Source organism: Leiobunum rupestre, chromosome 7 (assembly GCF_980474605.1).
Source record: "Leiobunum rupestre chromosome 7, qqLeiRupe1.1.hap1, whole genome shotgun sequence".
NCBI classification, from domain to species: Eukaryota; Metazoa; Arthropoda; class Arachnida; order Opiliones; family Sclerosomatidae; genus Leiobunum; species Leiobunum rupestre.
The window spans coordinates 10,398,046-10,419,136 of NC_143390.1; the positions used below are offsets into that span (position 1 = coordinate 10,398,046).

The window sequence follows — 21,091 nt, forward strand, 5'->3', positions numbered from 1 at the left end:
CTACCACCTATCGTTCAAAAATTAAAAATTTCAAAACGGTGAAAGATTTCACGATTTTTCTGAAAATTCCAAAAGAAAAGGGTCCTCCCCGAAAGAGTGTATCCTGATAATTTCACATTTCTAGCAACTATAGATTTGAGAAAAACGCCTGGGCCGATCAAAATAAGACACCCTGTAGACGCCGTTCACAGTTGAATACTCTTAGTTTTATGAACTTTTGTTATTAAGAAATTGAGATATATTAACACTTTACCTTTATCGAGTCTATCGCGACGCCTGAATGCAAAAACCACGTAACGTTTTTGCGTGCATTTGAAAAACAAAGATTTAAATATTTGAAAGAGTAGGACATACATGTACGTGTTATACAAATATTATATTTTCGATAATATTTTTGATACCACTGGTATAAAAATTCATCTTAAAATGTAAATAACGCTTTGAAACAAAAACAGCGTAGCTTATGTTACGTGCTTTTCGCTTTCAGACGACAAGCGAAGCTTTTACGTGTACACATACTTCGCTATAAAACTGTTGACAAGACAATTATTTAGTACCTCTCTACTAAACGTACCACCTGAAGTCGTATAATTTGCAGACAACGCAACTACGGTGTACAGCGAAATAACAGTCACACTTTTTTAAAACTCAAAAGCCCTAGAATACATGAAGTAAACTTCGCGGGTTTTTCGGAAAATGGCGGGGAAATTCCGCTTCCTCTGGCTGCTATTGTCCTTCGTCAACGCGTATGAAGAAAGTTCCGTTGTCGAGTTGACGGATGCCAATGTGGACCAAGTCTTAGATGATAACGACGCGGTAGTTATCAACTTTTACGCCAATTGGTGCCCTTACAGTGAAATGTTCAAACCACATTTCTTGGAAGCCGGGAAATTGTTTCGTGAAAACTTCGGAACGGGGAACCTCAAGGCTGTAGCCGCGTCCATAGACTGCGTGACGCAAACTAACTTGGAAGCCAGATTCGGAGTCAGCAAGTACCCTACGATGAAACTATCGCTTTATGGAAAAGTATTAGAGAACGAATATAGGTAATGCATATATGACCAAAATGACGCGTGGTCGTGGGCCCGTTTCTGGGTCCATTGTTTTGCGGATAATATGCTGCGTTTGTCCGTAAAACCTTTGATCTCCAGACTAGTGTCCGCTGAAAAATGTGGAATCTAGTCCAGCATCCACTTAAAGATCTAGCCTCCAGTGCTGGCTGGAAGATCTAGTTTCCGCCGGGTGGCGTACTCCTGTAATCCCAAGCGTCTGAGAGGCAGAGTTTGTGGATGGCCGTGTGAGGACGACCACCAATCCCCCAACGGGTGGTCGGAATACTTCCGCCACGGGTGTCCCCACGTATCCCCCCGTTGGCGTGGCCGTTACACATATCTCGCCCTGATTAATCAGGTGGACGAGCGGACTGAATTTGTCCCACACGTTACAATTATTTGTCCCACACGTTACAATTATTTGTATGTCATGTTCCTAAAAACTCGAGAACGGTTAGCTCTAGAGCTTTGAAATTTTAACTAAATGTTCAGGGCCTGATTTTCAACTAATCGCGCCTAATTCCAAATACCTGACATGGTTATTAATCTAATTCAATTTTATTTTGCGCCCGTCTCGACGTTTAAATTTTTTTAACGGGTTAGTGTGAAATTCGTAGAAGGGGAGTTAGTGTGAAAGATTTTTAAGTAGTTTAGGACTTTTTGCTACGCGTGTTAGGTTACGTTTTTGCTCCAGCGTTTACCTTTCTTACGTACAAATTAGATCTAATTCATTAAAACTAAGACCCCGGGCGAAGCCGGGTATTAAAGCTAGTTAATTAATAAAGCAATCGCTATATAAACAGTTCAATTTTTATTTATTTTTTACCATTGAAAATGCTGGATGAGAAAAAGACAACTAAATATAAAAATGGTAGTAATCAGGATAATAAAGCATATAAATTTATATAGAGAATAGTAAAATAAAATAAAATCGTCTGTTTTCCGGCACTCTCAATTAGCGAGTTTCAATAATACCCGACACATGCGTAGTTAGACGAAAAAGTAGACGAGGATGGTACTTTGACGTCACACCTCAGCGGGACCTTGGCTTAGCTTAGGTTTCCTATTGTCGTGGCAAGTTATTGAAACTCGCTTATTGGAGCTACAGAGTGCCTGCTTAGCTTGAGCGTCTCCACTAAGGATGCACCGATATATCGACTTATTTTTATAATATCGGTATCGGCCAATATCCGCTTAAAAATAAGAAAATTCTCGATTAACTAAAGATAATATTTTATTTGATTGGCCGCGCTACGTACGCCAGACTTCAGAAGCTAGATCATATCTTTTTTTAGACAGAGCGTTACGAGTGTAAGCAAATAAAAAACAACGATATTCGATTTGTGATAGGAAATACGTTTCACGTAAAATGAAAAGAAACATATTCGGATATGCTCTTTCAAACTTTTTTTCATGAAAAATTAGAAAAAAAATGGTATGACAGTGTACTGAACAGTCTTTTACAATGATTTTATCATATACACTACTGTTATGATAGATAACATTGTTAATATCAGCCGATATATCGTCCATTATTACCGCCGATATTATCGGCCACGAATAGCCGATATATCGGTGCACCCACTTTAAGATTTCGTCAGTTTCGACATCGCCGTGTTGTTTGGTCTCCGTACTCCACGTCTCCAATTTCCTCTCGAAGATTTGGTCTTAAAGATCGGAGGTTATAGACGAAAGGCTGAGTCGCCCATCTGCTGGTCTCAAATCATGAGCCGTGTTCCGGAAATATGATCCCCCTTTTCGCTATCTTCTCCATACACCGTTCTCTCAATTGACATCAGAACCATCTTTCGGACAAAATTAGGTTCCCTTATGTTCTATAGCGATTATCATTGCGCATTTCCCTTTAATTCTACTTTTGCCAAGTGATTAGAGATAATGATTATGTCGAAATGATTTTTAGTGTTGATCCTAATCCCTAAAACACTAACAGTAAGCTCATTCCCAATACAAAATCAAATTAGTCCGGTATCTCCTTATCCGGCATCTGAAGTCTTAGGGCACGCCGGTGACGTGTTGCCTTCCCCCACTCGTGTTGGGGACCATGATCGTCTCAACCATTGTCTCAACATAGTATAAGTATAAATAAATGCATACGAAAGAATAATCCATCTACCTCGAATGTTAATGTTATTCGCTGGAAATGTTGCTTCTCGGGCTGTCTCTGATTTTTCAAACATAAATAGTGCGAAGGGAAATACACTATTTATTGATTCTTTTAAACTATTAGATAGAACAAATATGGTTTATATATCAATAGATACAGGGTTGTTCAAAAAAAATGTTTTTTTTTTTCAATATGCAAAATGTAAAACGCAAAATACTTTCTCCATAACTCAAAATTTAAAATGCAAAATACCAAATGCATTTGGAAAATTGGTTTTTCTAAATGCAAAATGTAAAATGGTTTTGAAGCTCAAAATAAAAATACAAAATGCATATTGAAAAGGGTTTTTTAAAATGCAAAATGTTTTTTCAAATGCACTCTGTTTACTTCTATTAGTCGCATAAATTCACAATGAATTTATTGTATAGAACATTGATTATTTACTTATTAATTATTATTAATTAGAAATTAAAAATAATTACGTAGATATTTCAAAACTATCCTCGCCGCCAGCGTGGGAAATAAAACGGTGGCACCTAGGAGCAACAAACACAACACCCACACAAGGAGAACGCAAAGCGTCAAAAATCGTGGATTTTCTTGTGTACATTTTTCATTGGCTAGACGCTTTAGCGCCTGCTGCTGTCGGAAGGGGAAAATTCGGAGATTGTCTTCCCCCCGCCCGTAAAACGTTCAGCGTAAAGGCTCGTGACGCTCGTCCAATGAAATTCGTACACAACCCTTCGTTAGCGTGTTTAAAGGCTAGCTGCGTTCTCCTTGTGTTTGTTGCTCCTAGGTGGCACTGTACGAATGTTCTTCTGCTTCTGAGTAAGTAACTGACATTGTGAGTATCGCCATCTATGATTACTTGGGAGTAAATAGCAGATAAACTTTCTCAAACCCACAAAATGTAAATTACAAACTACTTTTTCTAATTCAAAATACCATTTTGCATTTTCAAAGTGCATTTTGAACAACCCTGAATAAATATTCTTACGAAGTGTTAATTTTACATTCTGCATCGTGAGTAATATGCTTAATATTTTGGGCCGTGACGCGGCTGGCAGGGAAATTCGCCCCAATTGCCAAATGCCTCAACTCCTCGATCCCGCGTTGGTACATGCTTCGTTTTAATATCCTAGATGGATAATCCTCTAGTAATTGATATCTTTTAATCTTTTCGACAGAGGTAAAAGAGACGCCAAATCGATCCTGAGCTACGTGGAAGGCTATCTGACGAATTCTGCAATGACCCTGAACGCATCGACTGACTTCGACCAAATTGCCATGAACGAGCCAGTTGTTATCGCTTACGTAACGCGACCAAATAACGACGCCCACAAGATGGTCCAAAAAGTAGCGGCTTGGATGAAAGATTCTTGTCCCGTCTACGTGACGCATGTCGCGGGTCGCTTGCCACTTGGAATGGACCTCGCGAAAGTATGCGCTTTTTTATACATTTAATTTTAATTTAACTCTAATGATATTTCTCAAATATTTTCGATGCTTCTCAAATATATACGATGTTTCTTGTGGATTTCTGGATGTCAAAAAACTTAAAATATTTCTTTGAATGTCTCCAGATTTGTAACATTTATTCGGATTTCTATTCATTGTAGATTTCTATATTTCCCGAAATATTGGAAATATCTTCGTATTTCTCGAAATTTCCCATATTTCTTCGGATTTACTGAGATTTCTAGTAAATTTCCGGATTTCCCATATTTACTTCTTGTGGATATCTAGTTTATCAAAATTATTTATTTGAACAACAAACGTCTTAAGTGGCTAGCCCATCGAGTAAAGTTAACCTATTAGAATTAAATTTAAAGTGTAACTAGATTTACCGAGTAACACTGTGTCGTGACGGAGTCCATATTTTAAATTTCCACTAACAGTCTGAGAAATTCAATATTAAATCTACATTTTAAATAATTTTTTGAATGGTTAAATTTCAATACTTTTAATTTAATTTAGGACCACGTATTTTTAAAAGAGGAAGAGGGCCATTTTAGCGAGTACACACCCGATCTCAGCAACGGCGATAATTTGTACGAATGGTTGAAAAGGCGCTGTCAACCGACTGTCAAAGAACTAACGTTCGAAAACGCCGAAGAACTGTCCGAACCTGGAATTCCGTTCTTAGTCTTATTCAGGGGCAAGGACGACGCTCGCAGCCTGCAGTTGTACAAATCGGCGGTCAGGAGGGAACTGGTCGACTTCTTGCCTTACCGCGTTCGCACTCTGATAGCGGACGGAAACGTCTTTGTCCACCCTTTGCACCGAGCTGGAAAAAGCGAAGAGGATTTGCCCGTCATTTTGTTGGACAGTTTCGTCCACATGTACGTCTTCAAGAAATTCCAAAACGTAGAGATCCCGGGGAAGCTGAAACAGTTCATGGACGATTTTGAGAGCGATAAACTTCACCAGGATTATCACGAAGAGGAAATGTCCAAATTGGTGAATTCGAATGGGAATGATAATTATTATTTTCAAAACGACGACGACTATTTACAAAACGATGTCGACGATGTCGACGATTCGTTCGAAGAAACGAATGTTACTGAACAAACAGAAAGCGCTGATAACATTGATCGCGCGGAGAAAACTTTACAATCTGAAGATGAACCGAGCGCAATTACTTCCACACGTACGCCCACGACGCCACCAGAATCTGCTTTTAAGTATTTACAGCCTTCCAAACATAGGTACACCTTTAAACGCGATGAACTATAATATTTTTGTACATTTAATATTAAACTTAAGAATTCGTCGAGAATAAGAAATTTCTAGCTCTACTCCTTTTAGTGATTAGACAGCACCGAGGGGCTAACAACTATTAGAAAATCTGTACACCGGATTACGCTTAGATTTGCACTGCCAAAGGCAGGGACTTCAAAGATTACGCGTAATCCGATTAGTACAGTCAAAGGTACGGCTCTGTATACACCGATTACGCGGAGTGATCAGCCCCTCGGACAGCACTCGTGTCTATAGCTGTCTATTCGAAATTTCCCAGTACGCTCTTAAATAATTAACTCCGATTGTAGACTTTTTTCGCGTCAAAACACGGTCGCCGCCATTGTCGCATCAATAAAACCGTAGTTCTCGATCACCTAGCAGTGATTGTTGATGGTGATTTTTCTTAAGTACTCCCATGTTCCTACAATCCTAATACAGGATTCTGGTAGGAAGCTTGCTCTTTTTGAGTATGATAGAGGTGAAATATGTTCATGTGAATGCAAATTTATCGAATAAACCATTGTACGCAGTGAAATGGCCATATCTCAATGTTGTGTTAAAATTCCATTTGTACAATAAATGGGTTCTTGATTATTTTAGCGTATTTTATGTACAAGTGCGGCTTTTAGTTTAAAAAGCCACCTTAGTTATATACAAAATATCAACCTTCTGGCTCGTGAATTGGAAAACACTAAATTAAGTAGTACTTTTCTTACGGTACCATTTACACCTCCTACTCAAAAACCATGGTTTGTAAAAAATGGCGGCGTCAGCATTATGGCGTGAAACAAACGCTATAAATTATTTAACAGCTTGTATGGGGTCTCAAAATATTCAGTAATACGGGGAATATAATATTTATCTGACGAAAGACTATCCCGAGACTATCCTGCTAATGCTATTCGCTTTAAAAACGTAAATTCGCCGACTCTCTCTTAAAAAGACGAGAGAAAATTGTCATGACCAAAATACATAATCAAGAATGTATTTATTTATATTTAGGAAGAATGATTATGTTGCGACAATCGCTAAGCACGTTGAACGCCTTTCCCCCGTCTCGCGCGGGGGGAAAGACAAAACGTCACCGGCGTTTGATTTCCATCGCGTTAGGTGACGTAAATTTTAAACAGCCAATGAAATACCGGGACTATTCGTATTATTTTAAGCGGAGGAGCGTACTGGGGGGACCAACGGGTGGATTGAGAGAAAGGCTAAAAACCGTCTCGACATAGACATTCTCCCTAGGTATAAATAAATACATTCTTGACATAATCTAGTGATTTTCTAAAACTATTACAATGATAAAATATGTTTTATAAATGAGTACCTATCCTCTTTCCAACGGAGTGTAAATTTAACATTTTACATGGTTAGACGAAAGAAAACACGATAACCTTTGAGCCGTGATGCAGTGTGGACATCCCAAAATCGTATCCATTGGAAATTATCAGGAATACATACCTCGAACCAGGAATGGTTATCCTCCGTATTCCCTATGGTAAGTTATCGGGGTCCTTCGGGTACCTTTTGCGGTGACTTGTATGAGAAAAAAATTCCCCTTTTCGGGCACGTCTTCCCTCTTTAGGAGTTTTAACCCCACGCAACCTACTGTTTTTACAACCAGGATATTTTTAAGGCAATGAAACTCGTAAGAAAAAACACGTATGCTCTGACGTCAAAATGACGTAAAACAAGATGGCACAGCCACAATAGTAGCCTCTTCCTAATACTAGTACCAATCTAATGACGCCTGAATTACATGTATATCGAGTGCCGTTGAAGATAATTCGTCGATTCCCGGGGACTTATAAGGACCTATAGCTTCCATTGAATTTTTCACCTTCACTAACATCACTAGCCCGCATACATCAGGAGCGAAAATAACAGCCTCTTTCCTCTATTATAGAGGAAGAGGCCAAACACGGTCACTTAGATAACCCGAGATAACCATTCCAAGTTCGAGGTATATTAGGGTCAAGTGGGGAGAAGATTAATTGTTGCGAAGGGTCGCAGTCGATTCAAATCGAATTGTCGCTTTAAAATTGTGTTCAAGAATTTGTCAAATACGGGAGCTATAGGTTTGTACGAAATGAGCTATTAGGAAATAAAAAGATTTGGAATTTCTAAGGAATATTATAGTGGCCCTGATGATTCTCATAGAAACGGTCGTGGTTTACAGCCGATATTTTTTCCCTACATCTCCTAGGGGCTAGTGGTACTGAGATCGCGTTTGACAGTTTAACCTTATTCATGTATCCACCACCAGAAAAAAAAGTGCTAGACTATTTGGTAAAAATTTAATGTGACAAGTCCGTTTTCATTTATTGTTTTTAATATATTTAGAAAATAGTTAGAAGCGTTATTAAACGGACATTTTCGATACATCTTCCATGAGTATATTCGTTTAAATGCAAGTTGTATAAACCGGTATAAATAAAGTCAACAAAATTGAAAGGATACATTACCAGAATCGAGAAAAAAACAGAACAGCCAAAAAAAAAAACATGATTAAACTGATAAATAAAAAAACACCCTTCTATAACCCTCATGGCGAATTCACAATTTTCGTATGTTAAAAACCAGTTTCGTTGTACGCAGTATTTGTACACAATTTTGGCCTTACATTTGGCTAAAACGGGGATAATAAAATAAAATATACATCAGCGTAATGACGGCAAACACTGAACCAGGAGCATTCAGATTTTCTTTCGAAGGTGATTGGTCAGTAAGCAATGCGTCGAACTTTGTTGTTTGCTATTGCTGGCGCTCCTTTCCTTGATTCTCGCTTGCAAAGTAAGTAAAAGTCCGCTGAGAACGTCGTGGTTGTGTAGTTTTTTGCCGAATATTAATTTCCGAACCGAATCATCGTACGTCAGAAGGGAGACGGTGTTTTGCAGCAGGAAGCCTTGGCAGTATTCGAGCAGTTGGACGGCGCTGTAAGCCTTGGCATGGATGTAAATTGACACGATGTTGTCGGCGTCGATTAACTGGGAACATCGCGCTTCGCAGTACCGTAGAAGACCGTCCAATTGGAAAAAGCTTGCGGCTGCCATTAACTGGTAAACATAAATATAATTCATTATTAATTGATAATTAATAATAGTACTCGTGAAAAGACTTGTAGGAACGCTGAATAGCTCTAATTAAATTAGGACTTAAATTAGACAGAGGCAAAATATTTTTTGTGCACCTATTTACAGCCACTTTTAGTTACCACAGTGAAGAACGTTCTCAGAGCATAGCAAGTGCCCTGAGCACACACTATGCACTGAGCAGTTTAAGGGTTTTGCGGCCTTTGCCATGGATATATATTATGCTTATGGATTCCCTACTGCGGGAAAACGCGGCCAGCAAATGTCTTTCAGCAGTCAGCGCCATCTAGTTATGTCACTCGAAAGTGAGCAGGAAATCGGGTGAGAAACCTTTTTTTTACCAGTCTGTCGTCTGCTTGTGAATCCACGTGTATGATTTTAAAGGTCTCGAACATATTTAAGTGAACCACGGCCACAATTGTCTTGAATTTACTAATCCTGATTTTATTTCACTGGTGAAATTTAAGGAAGTTGATTAGACTTTAGCATCATTTAAAAAAAAACCTTTAAAACTACGTAATTAATTAAAAGAAAACACCATCTGAATTCTGAAAAACCGTTAAGAGCCGAGCGAAAACAAGGTTTGAATTTGATCATGCGCAGAAGATCTAAAAACACAGATTTCCGGCTCACTTGGAAAGGCGTGGTAGGGGGGGGGGATTTCCCACCTCAAACGAAGAGCGTGTCCGAATGTCAAGAAAAGCCTGCGAGTAGAGAATCCATAAGTATTATACAGGATGTTATGCCATAATTTTAAGGAGTTGTAGGGGGTGAGTTAGAGGAATGCCTGTTTTTCCCCATTTTCCTACGATGCATAACCTTTTGAAACACCCTGTATATAACCATGGTTTTGCGTCCCTCCTATAGAATCAAAAATCAATGTTTGGTTTCCGGTGGGGGTTGAGCCTTAAAACCCCTTCGTTACGCCCTTGTGGCAAATACTGAACAAAATTCAGCTCAACTGTAAACTCACTAAACGCGCTGATAAATAAGCGAAAAGTGAGAAACTCCACTTTTGCTTCTTCAATAAAAGGGAAAACAGAATAGCGCTGTACGAATTTTTCAATGAGCGCTAAAAACGAGGTCCTTTTTATGATTAGTACTTACTTCGAGAACGTCGTTGTGATGAACTTCGAATCCTTCGTATCCCCCTTTGTACAAAAATTCCATCACGACCTGCACATAAACATATTCACAATTAGGTTACGTCATAGTGACATATAAACTAAATTAATTTTGGGCCATACCTGAAAAATTTCGTATCGAATATCCGTTATTTGTACCACCGGTATTGTCCCATCACTGACTTTCGATGTCAACATGGCCCGGAACCTCAGGGAGGCGTTGACCAGGATAATTTTGTGCGCGTAGAAAACTCGACCTTCCAATCGAAACTGGACATCGGACATTTCAGGGTTATTGACGTATTTTGGATCTAAATTAAATGGACAGAGCAATGTGACAAGAGATTTGAAACGGTTTGAGAAAAACTACTAAAATGGTAGGATGTTCGATGGTGGATCAACTAATTTCAGGTTTTCGCCGCCATGGAGTGGTGATGATTACGTTTTAGCAAGAATGTATTCAGCAAGGCCGATGTTTTGAGCCAACCTTCGCATACTCTGTAACGAGAGTTCACCTGCTTCGATTTTTCTCGACTCTTTTAGCGTTTTCCATTTGACTACTCAAGATTCTCTCCAAATTTGTCCCTAGCTTCGATAGATAAAAAATGGAACACATTCCGAAAATTCGTGAGCTTCATTTTCAAGCTGAAAATTACTGAACGTGCTTGGAGATATCTCAACCGGTGCGAGAACAATACATGGATAACGAGAAAAATGATCCATGCACGAAAATGGAACAGAAAATGGGGATGAGAGTGATTTTGAGCGAAGTCTAATGGCAAATGCTATCTTTCACACAGACGGTCGTCATCTATGTTTGTCTTTTGTGATTAAAAAGCAGATGAAGATTAGCTACGAATAGAGGTCGGCGGAACGAATAAATTAACCGGCAAAATTTCGATTAACAATAAAAAGTTTGGTTAACTGTTTTTTAGGAAAAGTTTATACGAATAAACAACGATTTAACATGCAAAAATATTCGGTTTTTTCGTATATTTTTCGTATAATTTGCGGTTATGAATATAAATAAATAATTGGATAATTTCTTATTCAAACGCCGATCTCTAGCTACGAAGAATGCGAGGGTGGTACCTTCTGCTAACATATCGCTGCATGGACGCCGGCAGGGGGTTGGAAAACTGAGCAAATGCCCCCCTTTAATGAGCTATAAATGCTCTTCTGAAGTTCCTTCCCCCTTTTGCCTAGGTATAGAAATTGTGTCCCCCACCCTACTTGGAAAACTTTCTGTGGGCGCCCGGTCTCGCTGCATAAAAATGGGCAAGCCTCCTATCGTAGTATACCAGAGTGCAGTGGGAAATGGGTATATGAAATTAATTTACGAGCCCCCCAAATAGTACCCAAAATTTTCAAGCTTTATACGTTGCTTTTATATATGTACTGCAGCATAGTATGATAGGAGTTTCCACAATTCTAAAAAGTGCATTGTCTAGCAAAATTTTCTCTGAACGTGAAATTCGTTGATGCACCAAACGAACGTTGCGCTTTAAACTCTTTTCTAGATCAGAGTACTACTTTCTTTTCAGTTAGTGTTCCTTCACCTTGTGTTAATTAATATTTACCAATTCGGGCTCCGCCGTCAATTGTAACGTGGCTGATTGGTTTGATGGGGTCCTTCCCGTAACAGCTCGAGAAAATGTCAGCCAGCAAGAGACTAGTTCCTTCATTCTGTATGGTAGAATAAAGTACACTGTTAAGCCCGGTAAAATAGCGTATTACGGAAATAAGAATATTAAAATTGTATTGTTCAAATTCCTAGGTATATCGTAATGAATGATTATAGAGATTAATCGAGTACTTACTTTACTGTGTCTAAATATGTTGAAAAGTAACGGTAAGCACTCGTCAACGAATTGGCTGCTACAGTCTTCCGGCCATATCTGCAGGAAGTCTTGCAGCAGTTGGTCTATGATTGTTTCCAGTTGTAAATCATGAGCGGTTGCTAAAGTGTACATCCAACAATGAAGGGTCCACGGCACTCCTGTAAATCATTAAAGATAAAAACATTTACTTCAATTGTGCTAACGCTAACGAAAAATTTAAACGTTAACGTTAGAGTCAAATTTAAATATAAATGATAAGTTTAAAGTGCGCGTAACTCCAATATAAAAAACACATCCAAACAAAAACGTAAGAATCTATTTGGCCAAGCGAGGCTTACCGATATTCCTCAAATCCAGTGTAATTTCCAGGTGTCCATTTTCAGCGCTGTGGTACATGGCTTCTTGCAAAACTCGAAGTTGCGCCTTGTTCAATTTTAAGATTTGACTAGTCTCGGATACTCCGGATGAATTTGACGCCAACTGATTACTGCTACCACTGGACCAGCTCGCTTCATCCGAATTCATTGGCATTAGCTGAAGAAAAACAATTATATTCAAATACAAATAGTTTCTAGAATACAGCAAGCTTTGATAAGTTCAACAATAAGTCTAGGTATGGCGCCAAGTTTTAGGCTGTTACCCGCTACTCCCTATGATAGGGTGGGATAGAAAACTGCCGAGACGACACCACAATAAATTCTTATGCGACGTATTCTTTACGTGGCGTGTGAACGATATTTACCTGAAGTCTGTTGCATCTTTTCTCCCCAGATTGAGCGGGTGGTGACGAATTGGAACCTTCGGCCAGTATTTCCTCCAGGGACAACACTTCTTCGCGGCTGCTCTTGGTGTGGTGATGGACGTGAGGATGGGCCAGTAACTTGTGCAAAATGGCACGTTGTCCGTGAGCAGCTGCCACCGAAATGGCGCTGAAACATCCGCGCTGCGAAGAGCCACCATAACAAGAGAGCATGTCCTTGGGTGTCGTCGACAGGAAAGGATCGGCGCCATAGAACAACAGCAAACTGCACAGCTCCATTTTTCCTACAGAAATGACCAACAAAAACGATATACTTTTAACTAAGCATTCACGGTAATTTATTCAATTGAATAATTCGTTTTAAGTACCTGAAGCGGCGGCTAGCTGAAGTGGCGTTTCGGTAATTTTGTCTTCACTCAATCGAGCACCACCCTCAGGATTCGCTCCTTTCTCCAACAACAGCTAAAACAAGTATTTATGCAAGTATGAAAATAAAAATTAAAAACACCAGAAATTTATAATTACGCGTCACATAAGTGTGTTAGTTCCATATAAATTCCGCGTGTTAATATTTACTGAGAGATATTTCTACAATGACCACATATTTTTGGTGGACTTTAGAGTAGTTAACTTTACTTGCTACGTGTTCTTTGTGAGGCGTAGGACTGGAGTGTGACCATTTGTTCTTAAGTACCATTTTTTTTCGTTATACCCGCTGTTGTATGAAGTCAATTCAACATAGCTCTACGCATAGCTATCAGCAATTATTTCAAGTAACTGACACACTTATGGAACATGATTATGGACATATGGTAGACAGTACAGAACGTTCTAACTCAATCTATTTTAAATCTGCTTTAATTTCGAAAAGTACCTTAATGATTCCTAAATGACCTTGCGTAGTGGCGTATGTGAGAGCGGACCAATGTTGGGTTTCTTGATTTACACTCGGATGAAAACTGTTTGGTGGCGGGGACTGAAATCGAAAAAAATTATTTTACTATTAAATAATGGTTCCACGAGGCAACGGTAAACACGCGTTTATTGTCCAGTGAAAACCAGCCATTAGCTAAAAATTGTGGTCAGAATCATTCACAATTAAGTTACATTGACGACTAGTCAAAAAGTAATTTATTAATTGCTTACATCACTTAATTTAATAGAAATCTGATAGTCACTGGTTTTAACTACAAATTTATTTTGCAAAAATTAAGTCACTGAACCAAAGGATATGTTTGATAATTGCAGATCAGACATCAAGTTGCAATAAAAACAAATTGCTAATCCTAGTTCCAGAATTGTGTGGTATTTCCAGATATAACCTCCAATCAAATATATTAAGATTTAACAATATCTTAAAAGAAAAAGAAATCCCACAAAAAAAAACCAGATAATCCTGGGTTCTATTGCAAAAATCAACGAAAGAAATAGGAAACATTTTTTTGTAATCCATACATGTTTCAATTTAATATCACAAAATAGTTTTATTTAAAGACTGAAAGTTAAAAATAAACAACCAAATTCACTGGCGTGCACAAACGTTAGCACAAGTAGGGTTCTCTTAGCTTTAGCGAATGATAATTCGTTCAATCAAGATTCTGTTCCACAATTCAATGAGTGACTTAGTTATTAAAAACTAATATCGTAGTGCAGATTTGACTGACAAGGAGACTACCCGAGGTGGTTATCACCGATTTTGTTGAAACTCGGGGGTTAGGTAGACCTTATGTTAGTATGAAAATTGCCGAAGGGAAAAGTTGCAATAAGCTTTAGTTTTTCTATGGCAACCGAAAATCTTTTTGATCTCTCAATACACAAAAATATCCATTTAAAAATCATGGGATTTTCTCGGTTTCACAGGCTTACTAACTTACTTAAAAAATTTAAAAAAATTAAATTTTCAAAACTTACCTAAAAAGATGAATTTGACCTATTTTTAAAAAATTGATAAAGGATTTGGGTAAAATTGAACAATTTTGGTTAAATTTTAACAAAATTTGGGTAACCTAGAAAATACCATGCTTTTTTAAATGGAGAGGTCAAAAACATTTCCGGTTGCCATAGGAAAACTAAAGCAAATTGCAACTTTTCCGTTCGGGAATTTTCATATTACCATAAGGTCTACCATACACCCGAGTTTCAACGAAGTCGGTGATAACCTCCTCGGGTAGTCTCCTTGTGAGTGTGAAATGGCGATTTGAAATCCCACATTTTCAAAACCAATTAATACTGCCTTCTTTATCCGCGATACATTGTACAACAGAATTAGGGGTCAGTCAGACCGCCATTTATAAGTGTTAATTTAATACTACCAAGAATGTATTTATTTGTACTTAGGTAGAATAATTATGTTATTGAGATGATTTTTTGCGTTACTCCCAATCCACCTCATGTTCTAACAGTAAGATCCTTCCCCCAAAAAATTTAATCCATCCGGTATCTCATTAGTTTCATGCAGGCGTACCTCAATGTCCACGTCAGCTGAAGCGTCAAGTAGTACATGCGTCATGGCTTCGTCTGATCGGATGCACGCGAGCATCAAGGCAGTGTGGCCATACTCGTTGAGGGTGTTTAATCTAGTGGGTGGAAGGAGCTGCAAGGCGTGGGGAACCAAATCCGTCCTTCCGCAACTAAGCATTCGGAAAGCCAAGTCGGTTTTAAGAATTTTGGCACACTCTGTCTCCTCCATCGCTTTCCTTCGGAATAATTTCTCGTCGTACGACCTTGAGAAATGAAATTGCCATATTTTAGCACAATACGACCGAACAAACGTGTCAACTCCAAAACCGAAAATAACTTCGACCAAAACGTGACAATTGTACTGGGATTAAAACGTTTCCCACATATCACCTTAGCGCTGTTGGCAACAAGCCAACACAACCCGCGATACCCATCTAGATCAATTTTGATTTATTTTCAAAATTTCTTTTCTCGCTAGGGATAATATTGCGCTGATTTTCCACACATTTATTTATTGGCTTCAACGACAATCGTGAAATGTTTGTCAATTTTGTTCTTACAAAAGTTGAAATTGCATTATGAAACCGTGCAACAAGGCACCCAAAGTATAAGTTGAAGATAAGAGAGAAGATGCTTAGTTATTGAGCCCTTTAGAGATCAGATTAAGTTAGGTTGTCGAATCGATATGCCTTAAGCCCAACGTAACAACACGATTTATAGTGATACGATTTACGTCTTACCCGAGGTATCTGACAGGACAATCCACACCAGGAAGGAGTAGCCTCGCCGCTTGCATGACGTCATCTTTATCAATTACTTGACACCTTCTGTGTTCCGCGTGTGCTGTTGCCACTCTGACCCATTCAACTAGTGGAGGTAGTACTAGATATGGCCTAAAAAAAAATCTCTAAATGTTTGTTTCCAAGTACAAGCAATTTTTGAATTCGTCTATTCTCAAGAAATTTTCGTAAAGCGGAATACTGATCGAGGACTACTACAAATGGTCAATACCTTTCGTAAACCAATTCTTGAACTGGAGGAACTCTGTGAGCGACATGATCGGCGTGCTCCAGCTGGGAACACCTCATGAAGTAGTAGAGGGCGTGAAGGGCTCCGGGGCCCCAGGAAATACTCTGTCGGCCCGACGTAGCCGCGTTTAGAACTCTGTTGTAGTATTGAGCCACCCTGGCTAAAATATCACCTGCAAAGGAAATAAGATTACCATGCGCAGGGACATGCCGTTTCGTTGCAATATAAGTGGTCGAACACGCGACGAGGGGCTACCCACTTGCCCTAATTGGTATGAGCAATGAATGAAATGATTACGTTATCATTCTTTAATCACTACATAATCATTCTGTAATCGCTAAGTAATCATTTTGTAATCAGTACGTAATAATTATGTAATCAGTACGTAATAATTATTTAATTACTTTGTGATCATTCTGTATTCTTTAGGTATAATAATAATTATGTAATCACAACGTAATAATTATGTAATCACTACGTAATAATTCTGTAATCACTACGTAATAATTCTGTAATCACTACGTAATAATTCTGTAATCACTACGTAATAATTCTGTAATCACTTCATAATAACTGTAATCATTCTGTAATCCCTACGTAACCACTGTAATCGTTACATTGAATAAATGTTCACTGATTACGTAATCAGTGAACAGAAAAAGTAGTTTGCCCCTCGGTGCAAAATTTAGATTCTTTCAATAATGATTAGGAATGAAATAAAATCTGCTTAGACTGTAAAAAGATATTGAAAACTGTCGCCGTTGAACGTAACAAAATGACATACCTAATTCGTTGATTCCACCGACGCAGGTGGTGAGAAGGTTTTGCTCAATAGATTTTGGAATACCCGTTCTGGTGGATTCAGGAGTGCTTTCTCCCGGTTGTTGGAGCTGCGAGGAACTTGAAGATCGGCTGCTAATGCCACCGCAAGGGGACGCCGAAGAAGAGATGGACGACGACTGCGAATCGCTGTGTCCTGGCCAACTGGGCAGTGACAAGGCACCTAACGAAATAAGATACTTTAATTAATGATAATATTCACCGGATTTGGTTCCACCTCGAATTGTAATTTCCAAATGGAATTGCCTTTAAATAAAAGTGAACTGCTCTTCCTAGAGCAAACATTTAAATGACATTTTCACTTTTATATTCCTTCCTGAACTGCGACTGTCCATTTTAGATCATTTTGCTAAAGCAAACTAGAACCACATTATGTTCCTTCTATTCACTACATTTTATTTGGTAAATAACGAGCTGATCTTCATTGAGCAAATAATCATATAAGTTTGCACACTTTGATATTCTTTCTAGAATCTTTATCGTTCAACTTATATGATTTCAATATAACAAACTGAACAGTAATATATTTTACCTATCCATTACATTTTACTTTGTAGAACAACGAACTGTTCTTTACCAAGGAAGCATTAAATGATATTTTACACAATTTAGTATTCCTTGTAGAACTGTTAGTGTTCAACTTAAATCTTTCGTTGTGTCAAACTAGAACAGCAGTTTGTTCTATCTAAACATTATATCTGATTGTTTAAATAAACATTAACATCTTTGTAGAACAGTTATTGTTCAACTTAGATCATCACTGCATACCAAACTAGAACGGAATTATGTTCTATATATAGTTTTTATAGCTTTATAGAAAGGAGAAAACTGTTATACGTTGAACTAATGAATTAGTTTAGTAAAACTATTTACCTATGTAAGCTTGTTTTAGTGTCTTCGCGATGATTTCATATTGACACCGAAACGATAATAAATATTTAGTATTTTATTGTGTTTTCATATTAATTATGCTTTTGTTCAACTTCAGCAAATGTTAATACGCCGATATTTGGAAAATCTTGGTGCTTGCCCGATAAAGGACTTAAAAACGTCGTTGATACCTAAAACCATAATTGACCTTATTATAAAAACTTGCTGAGGTTAACGGTAATAGTAAGTGTAGGGAGCTGACGGTTGGCTCGCGTGGCATGAAGGGCTTGCCACCATCCTCCTAAGCATTGTAACCCGGCCACCTGTTACTTGATCACGCACAAGCAACATTGCTTATGTGGTCGAAGGTGGTGCCTTGGGTATTAGCTCTATTTAAAAAAAATAGTTCACACATACGCCGCGAGCGTATTCGGCGCTGAGTGTAGCTTCCAGGTAATAATGGAGAGGAACCTCCTTTGCCAACTAATTTTTGTTTGGAACCAAGGCTTATTGAAAATTTAAACGCTTTCATCGTGAAAACTGCCGCTTAATTCGGCCAAATAATGACTAATTATTGAATCGGAATGTAAAATTATAAACAATCGCTACATTTTTTAGGTACTTTTTAAAATTGAGGTCTCCATCAACGTAGCCTGGTAGTCATTCTGCCAACAAAAAGATATAGACTACTAGCTTGTCCACAGTAGCTGAAGTTTAGTGTTTCGTCTATGTAGACCAGGTTTATAGGTCGATTAAGTTTTCATGATAACAACAATTGCATTATATGAACTGCATTTTATATTAACAGAATAAGGGCGTTTCAATATCTGCCATCTATTGACTTTAAAACTAACTATTATAATTTTTTTTTCATTACAAAGGGAAGCCTAAACTGACGTTATAGTTCACCGAGGTCACGCGGAGGTATGACGTCTGCTTTTTCGTCTAACGGCGCGTGTGTCAGATATTGAAATTCACTTAATGTAATTTAGCATTTTGTACAAAATACAAAAATAAAAATAATAAGAACTGATTAAAATTGTTAATTAAAAGTGTAGGAACGTTTCTAAGAAGATATTTATTCTAGTTTTTATTACTTTATATGCGAAAAACATCAAAATTCGAAAAAAGGTAGAAGTTTTCAGAACGATTTTTTGACGTGATGATAATTATTTTGTATCTCGCGTACGAACCACATCTCACCGAACATCATTTAAAGTTGTAATATGTCGAAAACTGTGAGAAAGAGAACATTATAAAGGCCTTATCTTTTCTGTTTATCATATTCCCGATTGGCCATTAGAGTCAGAAACCTATAATTAACAGTATGATAAAATGTTGAATGAAGATTTGAAAGATTGACGACCCGGGGGCGACCTTCCCATACCGTGTCCCCCCCCCCCCCAATCCCTTTGGAACAAAAAAAAACAAGTTTTCGCACAACGTGTCTTGCCTCAGCCGTCACAACGTATCAACAAAAGTTAAAAACGCTGCAATACTTTAAATTTGTCAGTGGGGCGTTTTAAGGACGAAAAATTTTAAAAGCGGGGAAAAGTGGTAAATGTGATGAAAAGCGTCCGAAACGGGGAAAATATTTTTCGGTTAAATTTTACTATTAAATTAGTAATTAAATTTTTAAACAATGCCATTGAAAGTTTCAGGTTCTAGGCAGGTAGTAGTAGTCGTTGTTTTTTTTTCGTGTGCCCTCGGCAATCGGCATGTAGATATTGGGGAAACGAATGTTAAATAATAAATTATTGTAGGAGGTACTACAAGCTGTTCACAACCAAACTAACCCCACCCCCTCCCCCTACCCGTTTGTGAAAATAGGAAGAAACAAATTATTCGAATGGGGAAAATTTGCGGGAAAAAAGTTCATTGGAGCGGCGAAAACTAGAATGTTTGCTCCTAAAATAGGGGAAAATCACGACTGTCGAGTGAAAACATCGTTTGTAAAATTTTGGTCATTACAGGTAGCATCACGTAATCAGGAATGCGTTTTTAATACAAAAAAACACGTTGCCCAACACTCAAAATTCAAGCCATTCCGTGGCCCTTAGAAGGTAGTATAAATAAGTGTTTTGACAATCGTGGGTAGTAGTAATGCTCTTTTCATCTACAGCTACATCTGAAGTTGTTCCCATATTGAAAATGCTACCTTCCACTTGGACGCATGCCTTCTATTTTTGATTTTGGTGATAAAAAGTCAGACGACCTTTCACTGAGAGGGTGGTAACAGAGCCGATAGCTATTGCCCAATGGACTTAGGTACCTCAAAACATTCTTGGTTTTAGGGTGCACTCCTCCAAGCTTAGTGGCCAAGACGATTTTCCTTAATAACTCACTGGTCACTGCGTAGACATGGGAAAACTACAAACAAGATTCTGTTACACAACTCAATGCGTGACTGGGTAAAAACTAATGTAGCGATGTTGAGACGAATTTTAGCGTTGATCCTAACAGTAATATATTATTATATCATATTTACATGTTTCACAATTAATATGTAAATCTTAACTTATTTTTAATAATAACTAATATTTTTATTTAAATTAAACATTTTCACATTGAAATTACTTAACAAAAATTTATATATATATATTATTTACTATTTTGAGAAAAATCGCAAAAATCCAGAAATACAAAGGAGATATTGTAAATATTTGTAAAACAGATATCTGTGGTACATTGGTTTTTCGAAGTGGCTATAGCCCCATTGTTTGTTTGTTTTCAGATTATCCTTGTTCACTCGAATTGCCAGCGGAATAAAACGATGTTTGACCTTCAAATCTCCCACATTCCAAAAATACCCAATGTAAAGAGTTATGTAAAATCTTATCTTTCGCTAAAAAGAGGTTAGTTGTAACCTCGCGTTTCCTATGGCCTCTTAAGAATATGGGACAAAATGTCATATCAATATCGTAAACTTCACAGACATTAACGGGGAATCCGATAAACTCGTCGGTGAACGTAAAACGAAACGGGGCAGCGAAAAAAGAAACATTCCGGGGCGAATTGGAAGAATTAAAAAAAAATTGTCGCGGCCCAGGATTTTGATGGATTCAACAGAAACTATAATTACGAGTATAAATTTGGACGGGAAAGTTCCGGAGCAGTTCCATCCGCATTTTCCTCGCTACAATATTATAGTGTCGA

At 38.0% G+C, this 21,091-nt stretch overlaps 2 protein-coding genes across 2 annotated transcripts in view; one reads left to right on the top strand and one right to left on the bottom strand.

Annotated features, from left to right (window-relative positions):
* The first annotated feature begins 589 nt into the window (after positions 1 to 589).
* LOC149934409 (endoplasmic reticulum resident protein 44-like) lies at positions 590 to 6,513 on the top strand. Its single transcript, XM_090154313.1, has 3 exons — positions 590 to 1,046; positions 4,365 to 4,617; positions 5,155 to 6,513. Exons 1-3 carry the CDS (start codon positions 697 to 699, stop codon positions 5,911 to 5,913), a joined length of 1,362 nt encoding a protein of 453 aa, XP_090010439.1. The 5' UTR covers positions 590 to 696; the 3' UTR covers positions 5,914 to 6,513.
* Positions 6,514 to 8,389: 1,876 nt separating this feature from the next.
* Positions 8,390 to 21,091, bottom strand: part of LOC149934410 (ankyrin repeat and BTB/POZ domain-containing protein 2) — a 28,081-nt gene continuing 15,379 nt past the window's right edge. Inside the window, exons 9-21 of the mRNA XM_090153450.1 lie at positions 17,010 to 17,228; positions 16,208 to 16,397; positions 15,937 to 16,089; positions 15,201 to 15,459; positions 13,611 to 13,712; positions 13,105 to 13,198; positions 12,719 to 13,020; positions 12,315 to 12,510; positions 11,956 to 12,134; positions 11,716 to 11,821; positions 10,259 to 10,446; positions 10,119 to 10,187; positions 8,390 to 8,975 (exon numbers count right to left, since the gene is read on the bottom strand). Of these exons, the coding sequence (XP_090009576.1) occupies positions 8,616 to 8,975; positions 10,119 to 10,187; positions 10,259 to 10,446; positions 11,716 to 11,821; positions 11,956 to 12,134; positions 12,315 to 12,510; positions 12,719 to 13,020; positions 13,105 to 13,198; positions 13,611 to 13,712; positions 15,201 to 15,459; positions 15,937 to 16,089; positions 16,208 to 16,397; positions 17,010 to 17,228 (2,417 nt within the window). The 3' untranslated portion in view covers positions 8,390 to 8,615. The remainder of the gene's footprint in view (positions 8,976 to 10,118; positions 10,188 to 10,258; positions 10,447 to 11,715; positions 11,822 to 11,955; positions 12,135 to 12,314; positions 12,511 to 12,718; positions 13,021 to 13,104; positions 13,199 to 13,610; positions 13,713 to 15,200; positions 15,460 to 15,936; positions 16,090 to 16,207; positions 16,398 to 17,009; positions 17,229 to 21,091) is intronic.